General features: G+C 53.6%; 4 protein-coding genes across 4 annotated transcripts; 2 read left to right on the plus strand and 2 right to left on the minus strand.

Annotated features, from left to right (window-relative positions):
- Nucleotides 1-234: 234 nt before the first annotated feature.
- On the plus strand, nt 235-1,166 carry J4E86_010993 (uncharacterized protein; the record flags this gene model as incomplete). Its single annotated transcript, XM_051451487.1, has 2 exons — nt 235-667; nt 715-1,166. 2 exons carry the CDS (start codon nt 235-237, stop codon nt 1,164-1,166), a joined length of 885 nt encoding a protein of 294 aa, XP_051297356.1.
- Nucleotides 1,167-1,643: 477 nt separating this feature from the next.
- Nucleotides 1,644-3,826, minus strand: J4E86_010994 (uncharacterized protein; the record flags this gene model as incomplete). Its single annotated transcript, XM_051451488.1, has 2 exons — nt 1,644-3,320; nt 3,371-3,826. The coding sequence occupies 2 exons, from the start codon at nt 3,824-3,826 to the stop codon at nt 1,644-1,646; spliced, it is 2,133 nt and encodes a 710-aa protein (XP_051297357.1).
- Nucleotides 3,827-7,468: 3,642 nt separating this feature from the next.
- Nucleotides 7,469-10,687, minus strand: J4E86_010995 (uncharacterized protein; the record flags this gene model as incomplete). The annotated part of the gene is made up of 4 exons (XM_051451489.1): nt 7,469-9,985; nt 10,032-10,312; nt 10,364-10,448; nt 10,505-10,687. The coding sequence occupies 4 exons, from the start codon at nt 10,685-10,687 to the stop codon at nt 7,469-7,471; spliced, it is 3,066 nt and encodes a 1,021-aa protein (XP_051297358.1).
- A 414-nt stretch (nt 10,688-11,101) lies between these two features.
- Nucleotides 11,102-12,382, plus strand: J4E86_010996 (uncharacterized protein; the record flags this gene model as incomplete). Its single annotated transcript, XM_051451490.1, has 2 exons — nt 11,102-11,469; nt 11,518-12,382. The coding sequence occupies 2 exons, from the start codon at nt 11,102-11,104 to the stop codon at nt 12,380-12,382; spliced, it is 1,233 nt and encodes a 410-aa protein (XP_051297359.1).
- Between the last annotated feature and the right edge of the window lie 34 nt (nt 12,383-12,416).

The raw sequence follows: 12,416 nt of genomic DNA on the forward strand, positions 1-12,416 counted from the left end.
TGGGAGCTTTTGCAACCTTTCATGTGTATTGCAAGACCTTCGTTACAGTATAATACTTCTCATTGTTTCGCCCTTCAACGCGGTCTTGCACTCAAGTCAGCCTTCATCTACATCGTCGACCAGACATTCTACTACTGTCTAACATACTACTGCATTTACGCTTACATACCGCAACCTTCTTCGCTGCCCAAGATCTTATTACTTCGTCTTCAACACACTGATCCAGCCTCCAACATGGCTTCTTCCTCTTCGTTCAACAACGAAGGCTCCCTCGTTTCGTCTCCACCAGCCATGAGCGAAGTTTCAGACTTCTCACAGAATGCTTCCCAAGAGCCCGAGTACGGAAGACACAACACCTCTTCTCCTGCTTCTTTCTTTCATCACGGAGAGAACCAGGGCATGGACGCCATGATGAACGACCTTCCCGACATGGCTGGGTCAGAGCCGAATCTCATCACCAACACTGGAAGCAGTTTTATCGCTACCCTATCTCTCTCTCTAGAATTCCAGACCGTATTGGATCTTCTAAACAGAGGAACAAACCCAAACAACATTGTCAAGTACGTGGAAACCTATAACACCATGGCGGACTCTGGCAACTTGAACGACCTCGCTATTTTAGCTGGGCTTCCTACGGATGATCTCGCGAAGATCGTTCTAGACGTCGGTAAGATCAGACACCATTATACTATGATTCACACTAATCCTCGCTAGTCAATCTCTTGGTTTACCCGACCGCCGTCAACCCACTCCCGACCTTCGACCCACTCCCGACCTTCGACCCACTCCCGACCGCGAATTCACTGCCCACTGTGGAGTCACTGCCGACCTTCGAGCCATCCCCAACAGCCGAACGCGACTCCGCCGACGAGTGCACAGCCCCGCGCTCAGAAACCTCGAAGCCAGCATCTGTGTCTCGAAGAGGATGCCCGGGTGATAACTGGGGTTGTCAGCCCGATGAGCTCAATGCGGGCAAGAAAAAGCTAAATGGGGGCAGGAGGTTTTGGACTTCGTGCAAAATGTTTTGCGTACATTTCAGGGCCGAACACCTCGAGGAATGTCGCGATGGCTACAGCTGGCAATGCCCGCTGAACTCGTGTGATCGGGTATTCGGCGGGGATGGGGATGGGCTCATGAAGCACCTGTATCATGAGCACTGGCAGTGAGAACGCGATCGCGGAGAACTCGAAGCTAGTCTCTGATAGACGGCTGCACGATACTCACGCCTCTTTCCTTGATCGACTTCTGCCACCATGTCTTTCTCTTCGTACACAGACCTGAGGTCATGCTCGCTACAGTTCCTACTCTTTCCCCATCTCGTCTCCTTTGGTCACGGTCGTTACAGTATATCATGTAGAAAATGCTACTCTTTACATCATCAAACATGCTTCTTTACGCTAGTTCGTTGGCCATAGCTCGTGAAACTTATCGCAATCTGGTACATCATGCCGATCTGGGGAGGTGATATACATTGAAGACATCACTCAAGCGTCGTGTAATTTGCTTCGTAGTCCTCACGCCACATTCTCAGACGCTTCCGCCGTTGTGGCCGTCGGTGAAACTGGCTATTAGAAACATGCGATGCAATAGCTGTTGAGTAGACCACCAGATCAACGTTGTCGCCCATCCACATGCTGAGGCTTCTACGCATACTGCCTCCCCTTCCTCAGCGGCGCAACATCGCCATCCAACCGCCCAATCCCCAACCTCCCGATCGCATTCTCTCCCTCCACATCCCCAAAACGAATGCGCACATGTCGCATGAACCGCGATCGGTCAGCGGCGTCGAGATGCGTTCCCGTAGCCGGCAAAGCTACATAGGGGTTATCCCTAGTCGCCAGACTGGAGAAGTTCATGAGTATATCCGGGCCACACGAAAGCTTCGTCCGGACGTAGAGAGGAACCAGGCTCGCCATGATGAGAATAGTGGAAGAGATGATGAGCGCCACGACCCATTGGTAGTGGGCGTGAAAGACCTCGACGTTGCTGCGTTTTGTGCCCGTCGTAGCCCATGTTCTTGCTAAACTATAGTGGTCATAGTTCCATGTCGACGATTGGCCCGCCCCGGGGGACTGAAAGCTACAATTTGAGGTCTTTCCAAATGGACAAATGTAGATGTTTGGCCCAGTGGAGCTGATCAGTTGGCTCCCATCCTGGTACTTCCAGGCGATGGATTGATCCAACCAGGTCGTGTGCTCGTTGAATGCGCCAGTGAAAACGCTTTTGCCATTCATGGTTGCCCAGTATGCATTGAGCATCTGTCCGATTCGTATTCCAGCGGCTTCGGCAGTTGTTTCTCCCTTCGATGTCCGTAATTGGTTTCGCGGGTCTGTTGGGTCCTGGACGTAACCTTCAGAAAGCAGCCCCGAAGACGATTCGATCGCCTTCTCCCACATAGTTTCATTATCCCGATATATCAGCCCTAATTGCGTGTACGCCACAGGCGGGTGCTTGAGAAGGGAACGGCGAACATGCGATGCCGAACAAGTGGTGTGTGACGCACACGAGACTTCGACCTCGACGTATGCCGTTTCCAGTGTACAAACGAATGGTTTATAATCAGACTGAGGCTCCGCTCTTGTTTTCCAGACGAAACTGAAAGGCTTCAAATCCTCAGCGGAACGTCTAGATCGTTCCACGGTGTTCTCGGTCCAGTGTAGATTCCCGATCCAACTTGAGTGATTGTATTCGTCGTCCGGGAATGAAACATTAGAACATCTCGGATGAAAATACATGGCCTCGATCTTGGCTGCGTAGTCGGCGTAATCTGGCGAGTCTAAGCCACTCATCGGCACGCCAATGAATGAACTATAAGAGTCGCCCGTGCCGTTGTTGGTCGTATACCAGCCTTCTTTGTCGGCATTGGACGTGCTCTCATAGTGTTCGATCCTGGGGATTTTGACATGGCCCCATGCATCACGCGGAGAGGCTTCTTTGGTAGCTGGGCTAAGAAGTGCGGCCACGTAGAAGCTGTTCAAAATCGACTCGGTTGTGAATTGGTCAGGTGCCCACATACCAGGTCCGGGTACGACATAAGTGTAACTTGCGCCCTCGGAGTGCTGTTTCGGACCGAAAGTTATCTGTCTAAAAGACGACTGACCACCCACAGGAGATAGCATCCAGATAGCGACTAAGCCCAGACCTACGTAGCTGACCGTCCGTAGGTGAAATTGTGAAGCAACAGTACTAGTGAGAGATGTACTACCAGCTAGTATGTCCAGGGTCGAAATACGTTCGCCCCTCTCAAATCTCCATAGCAGAATCGCATGGGTGGCTCGCCCAACAACCGAAGCAAAGAGTATGGGGTAGATCGTCGGGCCCTGGATCCAGTAAGTAGCTTGATGGCGAGATCTGGAAGCTTTTGACTCACCCAATTCGAGGCCTGCTCGAATCTCAGAGCTGCTCGTTGATGAGAGCTTGTTGGCTTTTGATCGAATGAGAGGACCAAGACGGCGAAAACGAAGAAAGTAAATGACATTGCCAGTAGTGATATGTCGACAACGAGATACCAGATCAGTAAACTGGTAGAGATTTCGACCGACCGCGGTGACGTTGGCCAGCCTTGGAGGGCTCGCAAATGCGTTTCTTGTGGCACTTCATCGGTAAGCACAGAGCCTGGAGGCGTGCTGCTTTTGTCGAGCTTGTGTGCGCCATCGGTGCTAGCTTCTGAGTCGAGAGGAAGTGGGTCATCGCGGTAGGGGAAATCCAGTATTGATAAGTCGGTACTGACTTGCGACTCGAATGAGAGCCGTCCGTGGCTGAAGATGGAAATGGATGCGACCTCGGAAGTGCTGTTCTTCTGTGGATTGTCTTGTCTAGCTGCCATGGCGGAGAAGCGAGTTGAACAATCCCGATGATGCCAGCATATGTGCTCTGACGCGAGGGGCGAGCGGTCTGTGACCGAGTGTATTCATAATGACAGGTCAGACTGAAGGCTGAGCACGTGCGGGCTGCATCATGCTGTGGTGTAACATTGCGTCCAAGAAGGATTGAATTACCCTGCGAATCGAAGAGCTGTATCATCTCTAACCGATTGCTTGGCTTGTGGTGAGTATTACACACAGCCTCGAGGGATTGCTGCTGACGAGTGGTAGATAAGCTAGAAGGCTGTGCAATCTACCGAAGGCGTTCCATACTGATACGAAAACGCCAATCTGCCGTAAGCTGACAGACATGAATTTTCAATTCATCGTAGAGCCAGCACGTTGAGGCGGTATTGAGAGAGGGACGTGGTAGTTGTAGTGGTGATGATGATGATAGGGCCTAGGTGCCGAGCGACCTCAGAGTTGGGCGCCAAGCTTCTGGACTCCCCGCGTGCTAGTGGCTCCCACCATCTGCGCGATTTGCTAGGCGATGCTATAGCGATGCTGCAACATGTCACACCTTGGCGTCTGTGTAGTAAACTACAAGAGTAGGGGATAAGATGCGTCGCGACGGGGTGCTCTTGCAGTGGTATCACGTGACCCTTGGCACTCCGACAGCCCGATGGTCTAGCCTCTTCAAGCCTTAGCTTGTGCGAGCAGCTGAATCGCCGAGCAACCGACGCGTCCTGGTGTCTTCTTTCAACTCACTACCATCACGATATCATACCACTGGATTCGCGACGACCGGGTACAGACTGCGCTCTCACATCATGTCGCAAAAAGATGGTGACCGGTATTGCGCACCACGCGAGGCCTCCTGCCTGGCAACAGATGGCAGGCTGGTGACGGGCGCGCGATAGGCTCCGTCTGGCCCAATAACGCCACAAATGATGTACACCATATGCAGCCCCCGCATCTCTCGACAGCCTGCATACAGATCCCGCTGTCTTCAGCTGAGGCTCCTCAGCTCTCGATGCACAACTTATTATGACCTGTTTGGGTTTGACGATGCCTTTTCCACCTCGCAACCACCGTGCGATAATAAGCCAGGAGCCAGCTTAAAGAAGGTAACCGACCTTTTTCCTCAATGTCGCAGAAGCGTCTCGATGAGTACCGAATCTGTCGGTCAAGCATGGTCACCAAGGCATCTACCTACATGTGTGTTTCGCGATGGCGCGTTTCCCTTCTGACATGCTGCCGCATCACGTCGGATGCATGAAAAGGAATTCCATCGCCGTATTCGTGGGCGATATTGGATGCAGATCTTGGCTGCATCAGTCACCTTCAGCTGAAAGCCGTGGGCTTGCACGCCATTCTCCTGGGAACACGATATATGGTCGCGAGGTCCCATGGTAAGTCGGCTTCCGCATCAGCACTGACGCAGACTCAACCTCCCAAACGTTATCAGAACAGCGAACATCAAGCGTCTCAATAACTCGATCGAAAAGATGGCGGTAGGCTGGGAAGTGCGATTGGGAGTGCTGATCTTGCTGTGAGGCTTCACATTCCCCAATAAGTCCGGCCTACTGATTGCTCTTGTCAAGACTATCTCTCCAAATCCTCGCTCTTGCGACCGACCTTGGTGTATTCAAGCCGCGAGACAGCTCAAACACAGGAGACTCCACCGAGAAATCGTCAGGGCCAACTACAAGAACTTCTCGTGTTGTCTCTCAGATCGTCTCCCTGAAAAAGGCAACGACATGGTTTCTGAACATGACCGACATACAAAGTCTTGTTGCTCCGCTTCTCTCGGTTGCTGTCGGCGTAGTGCTTATCTCCATCGCGTTCTCGAATACTGGCAAAACGTATCGCGGCACGGATGCAGAGTGCAACATCAACCTTGATGCTGACATCAGTGGAGATGGTGTGCGCGCGTCAATCTGGGCTCAGATTGGGGTGCTCATCTTCATTAGCGCCATAGGGATGTTCCATCCATATGATACCGGAATTAAAGAGGTCGCAGGTGGTCTTGTTCTTACCCATACATCTCTTGTCATCGCGCTGATCGTCCAGATGCACCGCGGTGCATTGACGTCCGTCGACGCTGCGGTCGGTGCAGCAATCCTGGATGTACAGAATGTTGCTCTACAAATTCCGTTCTCCCATAAAGAGACCTTGGCAGCCAGATGGCAGGTCATTCTCATTATCCCAACGCAGATACTGGGTCTGACTGTGCTTCCATCCCTCGTTACCGGACTCGCGCGTGGAGATTTCGCGTCGGAGGGCTGCGAATGCCTTTTTATATTCTGGTGGTCATGGATCAGTGACTGTGGCGACAGCTCCCGCGATGACAATGAGCTTTCTTGCTTCTACGTCTACTATTCACTCCGTTGGGTTATGGCCTTGCGATTGTCCTGCGAGGTACTGTACAAAGCAGGCCGATACCATCGAGCCGAGAAGAGTGCGCGCCTAGAGATTCCCTTGACCGACGAGGAGGCAGCAAAAATGTCGGCAGAACAGTACAACGATGTTCCCGGTACAATTTCGTTGTCTTACTTGATCTGCGGGTTGTATTCACTTACCTCCATGACCGTTGCAGAGATGACAACCAGGAACTTCGAGCTTCCTACGAGCTCCAGCGTGTCCTCCGTCGGTCAGATCATCGCCATCGTGATCGCTGGATCGACAGTACTTCGAGCTCTCTGGGAGTTCGTCGGCATGTTCAACGAGGAAGCTACGAAAGGCTTCCCAGATCTGATCTTTACATTGTTGCGGCGTCTACATGACTACTTTATGGCCTCAAAAACGTGTGGGGAAAAAGACCCAGAAGAGGTGGAGGAAGTAGTACCATATCATACCTGTTCACGACCGCAACGAAATCACTTCAGCGAATCGCAGCCTTCGCCATCATCTGATGTGCACATACCGGAAATCGCCGCAGGTGCAGCAGGAATATCACCATCACAAGCTTCACTAGAATCACCACCACGCCCACAACAATCACCGTCACCACCACCGTCGCCGCCACCACAAGCTGAGCAAACAGAATATTTATGGTCAACATCGCGAACAACATCATTCTCATCATCAGTATCCTCACGTGGGCGCCACGGCACGACACATACAGAAACGCACTACCTCCCAGCAGACCAGCGATACCGCTTCACATTCCGTAATCCGTTTCGACTGGATCGGGGTCCAGTGTTTACGTCGAATGTGAGATGATGTCGGCAACGTAAAGAACGTATGAGGGGTGGAGAGGGGAACGATGGAGCAGAAAGGGGGGTGTGTGAGGAAAGGGGATTGTAGCCGAATACGTGCATACCACGACGGCATCAGTAGCACATGAGATTTGCATCGCAAGCTTCAGATTAAAACTTTATTCGCAATGGAAAAAACTTCTTGCTGCCAACCAACGCACTATCGGTCCGGTAGCACTGCTGAAAACCCCCAATCAGCGATCCTTACGCGCAGTAGCAGACCACCAAATGAATCTCCATGGTAATCTTACACAAACCCCCCAACTTCCCCTTCCCCTTCCACTTCAACTTCCACGCTCACTTCCGTTCCTTATCCATCGCCAAAACCCTCTCATAAAACCTATCGAAACACTTCTCAAACCGTCCCGAGGGCCTACCCTTCACCCCCCGTGCAAACAAAGCATACTAGCGCTTCCTCTTCTTCTTCCCCTCATCCTCACTCGCATCAGCCGCCGCCTCTTTATCCTTCCTCGCCGCCTTCTTATCCAACTCATCCCAACTCTCTCCCTCGCTAAACTCATCTTCACTGCCCTCATCACTCATCTCCTCGGACGCGTTCTCGTCGAAATCGGATTCGTCGGAGGATTCGTCGGAGATAGCGAGTTCGGACTCACTAACCTCAAACGCAGACTCCTCTTCCTCCTCGCCATCACCCTCGTCGTCAGTTTCGTTAGAGAGGAAACTCCATCCGCCGTCGGCGAAGAACTGGTGGGGGTCCGACGTAACGGTTTTCATAATGGTGGCCCAGTTGAGGTTGAGGGGACCCTCTGTGAACGGGATATCAACACTATCCAACCAATCCTTGACGGGGTCGAGGGATTCGACGGGGATGGTGTTGATGTGGACGGGGGGCCGGTTGTAGTCCTTAAACACAACCACCATGTCGAAGTTCCTCAAACCAAACTGTACGCGTTCCAAGTGTACGATTTCGATCTCGGAGAGGGTGAGGCAGGTGAAGGGGGGTTCGGTGAGTTGGACCAAGCAGTCTGTTGTGGGTTGGACGAGGACGGAGGAGCGGGATGGGACACCGTTGAAGCCGAGTTCGCGGTAAGGGATGTCGACGCTGACGTTCTCGTTGCGGGCGGCGTCGGCGATCTTCTCGGCGAAGTTCTTGAATTCCTTGTCGAGAGCTGCGCGGCGGCGGCGCTCTTCTTGTTCTTGCTCGAATTCTTCTTCGTCGCCGAACTTGTGGCGCCGCTTGCGGTTGCCTGTCTCGTCGAATTGCATCTCTGTGGCTTCGCGGACGAACTGGACGTCCTTTGTCTTCTTTTTGCCCAACATTATTGGGTTCTTGAGGTGGACGTGGATGATGACGATGAGCTCGTGTTGTGAGGGTTGGAAGAAGAGGTGCTTCATGTTGCTGAAGAGGACGTCGATCTTGGCTGTGCCGTTGCCGTGGACGTATCGCAGACCGTTCTGGTGAATCTCGACACTTCCGGGAATCCGCTTGCCGTCGAGCGCGGGGCGGATGAAGATGAGGTCGAGCATGTGCGGCTTGCGAGTCTTAAGCGGGATAAGCTTGTCTTGCTCTACAACATCCTCCATCTGCTTCTTCTCAGTCTCCCTTCGCACGACGTCCTTCTTCAGCTCTGTGATGTCTTTGGTGATCTGGTCAATCCGGTCGACATCGTGCGACTTGAAGGTCAGACTACGAATGAAGTGTGCGTTGGGGTCCTCGAATGGCTGGTCGTCTTTTCGGCCAACACCCTGACCTGGTGAGAGGAAGTTGATACGGAGAGATGTGAAGTCCGCCTCGGGCGTATGCGATGCGTTCTTGATGGTGTGAATGTGGAAGGGAACGGGTCGGCCCATGATCGGAAGAAGGACTGTGAGGTTCTTCTTGTCGACTACGATCTCCAAGTTGGCGACTGAGCTGGGGAACTGGTTGTCGCGCTTATAAGATTCGAATTTCTTAAACTTCTTCTCTTCAGTGCCGTTCAGCGACTTTGCGCCCTCGCTGTACTCGGCAAGACCCTGCTCCTGCTTCTTGGCGTGCAGCTCTCTTTGATGCTGTCGCCGTTGCTCCTCCTTCTCGGCGTCTTGGTTTGTTGTTCGCTCATGGCGTGTGCGGGTCTTGGTGATGTTCGTCTGGGCGATAGCTGGGCGCTCCTTCTTGACCTTGGGCTTGGCCTCCTCCTCTTCGTCGTCGAAGAAGAACGAGACAGCGTCCAGATCTGAGGTGGTGTCCTTGGTGAAGACTGCGCAGTCGCCGGCGCTGACACGGACGGTGTCTACCAAGACGAGCGAGTAGTTCTTGCTCTTCTTGTCTTGCGGCTTGCTGTTCTCCAGGTCTGACAAACCAGTCTGAACTACCAAGGTCATGCCGTCCTTCAGGACACGAGTGTTCTTGCCGCTCAGGAGCAGCGAAGAGTCCTTGTTCTCGGTACCGATACCGTAACCGAGGTTCTTGGGGAAGTGCTTCTCCCACTCGGGCTTCTTCGACTTGAGATGCGCGAGCGCCTTGTTGTACACGTCCTTGGCCACAACGCCGTCCTTGATCGACTTGATGACCAGGTCGTGAATCGCCAGAAGAAGCTTGTAGGCAGTCTCCTGCTCCTTGTTGGGCCCGACCATGAATGTGCGGCCGATCATGGCGCCGTATGTCTGGTAGCGCAGACCGAGGACGGAGATGATGACGCCCGCGTGCAGGTTGTTCTCGTCGGGTTCGGCCGCGAACTTGAGGTCGTATGAGCCGCCACTCTGAATCGTAGGCTGGAGGCACCAGTCGAGCTGCATCGAGTCGAATGTCTTGGAAAGCTTCTGCTTCTCAAAGAACTTGGCGTCGTCGATCTTGTTGGAGACCTTGTCGGCGAGGGCGCGGTGGGAGATTTTCTTCTCGGAATCGAGGATGTCGGACATTTCTTCGACAAAGTAGTTGGACATGAGGGCGCTCGAGGCGCGGGCGGCGTCGCGGATGGTTCGCTAAAAGGTCAATAATGCCAGTGCGGAGTTGTGAGGTCAGACTTACCAGCTCCTTCTCATCCTTGACGGACAAGGCGGCGTTGGACATGATGGAGGCCAGATCGACCTGGTCCTCCTCCTTGAAGCCAGCCTCGTCGAAGGCCGCCTTCCATTCGTTCGCAAAGGCGTTGTTGGCGTTGTCCTTCTTCAGCACCGCCACCTTCTTGCCCGCCTTCTTCATCGTCTCGAGACATGTCTGGAACTGCTTCTTGTTCTCTTCGGCGTCCTTGCCGCGGACGAGAATCTCAACCGGCACCTTGCCACCTTTGAGTGGTTCAAGGTAGGAAGCTATCCGAATTAGCAACCATTCTCATTTTGGGTTCAACTTGGCAGACTCACCCTTCTTCTTGGTTGTGACAATCTGGAGGAGATCGGGGGTCAGGATGAAGAGCGTCGCGGGAAACTCGTAGCCTAGCAGCCATAGCTGGGGTCTCATCAGCTCACTGTCCGTTCATCACATGTCGATATGCGCAATCTTACCTGGAACGCTGCGGGCTTCAAATAGATGCCTGGCTCACTCGCCTTGCCCACGAGAGTCGCGATAGAGCTTGCGCCCTGGAATACAGCGTCGCCGGAGCGCTTGTCGGCCTTCCATTTGGTGACGAGGGCGTTGAGGCGCTCGTGGAATAGCGCCTTGTCGATGACAATGTCGTTCTCCGCCATGGTTGAGGATGCGCTGAAGATATCCTCCAGGCGGTTTGGCGTAGCTGCGAGGGAGAAGGTGGAAGAGAGAAGGCAGCGATGAGAAAGTCGCGAAAGGATGATGCGACGCGAGGTACGCGCTGGGGGGCCGTGCGCCTCTCAACTCCACAACGATACTAGCGCCAACTTCACCTAGCAAAGTTCCCTACAGCTGGCATTGATAAACCCCACATCTTTCTAGGCAACACACTTCAACGTCACGTTTTCTTCTTGTACATACTTTGGTCATCTTTTGTTGTTATAGACTCCCACGTTCTGATCACGCCCAAGTCACTCCCACCTTGTGACCCTCCCACGCGGCTGCCTCATCCGTCTCAAAACCCTCACCACCCCACCCATGCGTCTGCAAACCTCCCCAACCACCAACACTATGCGATGACGACCGGCTCCAGTCCTCGCGCTGGAGTCTCTCTCCGAAGCGATGCCGCCAATGACACCACGACGACTACGCCCGACGCCCCGCAGGCCCCCAACAAGGCACCAGCGACGGGTGTGCAGGCCGCTGGTATGCGCGCCGTGGCAGCGAGGATGGTCGCCTTCTACTTCCGAGCACCAGTCAAAGCTTTCTTCAGGGGGAGAATAGATTACATGAGCTATGCGAGGGCGATAAACCCACATGTCATGGCGGATGCGAAGTGGTCGTGGAGGATGACTACGCCGGCCGTATTGGCACATGCTATACGGACTGAGGGATGGGGATTCATACCGAAGCAAGTGCTGCCACCGCTGATGGCAAATACTTGGTAAGGGATGTGTCTCCCACAAGCATGCTCATACTAATAGTGTGATAGTATCGGCGCCGTCCTCTATACAGCCTACCTGCACTCCCTCTCCGCCCTCCACGAACCCTCCTCCTACCAGACCAAACGCGTCTACCCGCCCCCTCCCCCTTCCATTACCTTCACCGCAGGCTTCATCGGCGGTTCATGCCAATCTGTCATCGCCGCCCCCTTCGATGCCCTGCAAACCCGTTTCCGCACCGCCGACATCCTCGAAGGCCGCCACAAAACAATGTGGCACTATGCCGGGCACAAACTACGCTCCATCGGCGTCCAAGGCATCTTCGCCGGCTGGTCTCTCTCTTTCATGAAAGATGCTTTCGGCGCCGCAGTCTTCTTCGGCACCTTTGAAACAGTGAAGAGCCAAGCTTACCTCGAGTTCGTGAGCCGCTACTACGGAAGTCGGACGCGCGACACCCTCCTCGAGAAATCCATCCCCTACCTCCAAGAAGACCACGACGACCGCCCCGTTATCCGCCCCCACTACATGCTCGAACCCATGTTCCTCCTCCTCGCCGGCGTCTCCGCATCCATCACCTCCCAACTCATCCAGCACCCCTTGACCGAAATCCAAGACGTCCATTACCGGCGTTTGGAAGCCCTGGATTTCCAGGCCCACCAAGACAACAAGCCTAGTCATATCGTCCGCCGCTACTACCACGCCTACGAAGAAACGTTTGCCCAGTGCAAAGTTTTAGCGAAGAGGGCTGGTGGGTGGAGGAAGTATCTCTACAGAGACTTCTTCATGAGCACGATTAAGCAGGTTCCCAGTACCGCGGCGGGGCTTATTGTGTTTGAAATTGTGAGGCGGAAGTATAGTTTTGAGAATGAGGAGGTTATGATTATGCATGAGGATGCGAGGATTTTGCTTACTTGAAGAGGTGGGTGGTGTACGGTGGGGGAAGCAAGAG

The sequence above is a fragment of the Alternaria arbusti genome (assembly GCF_024043155.1).
Source record: "Alternaria arbusti strain BMP 1465 chromosome Unknown scaffold_28, whole genome shotgun sequence".
In the NCBI taxonomy this organism is placed as follows: domain Eukaryota; kingdom Fungi; phylum Ascomycota; class Dothideomycetes; order Pleosporales; family Pleosporaceae; genus Alternaria; species Alternaria arbusti.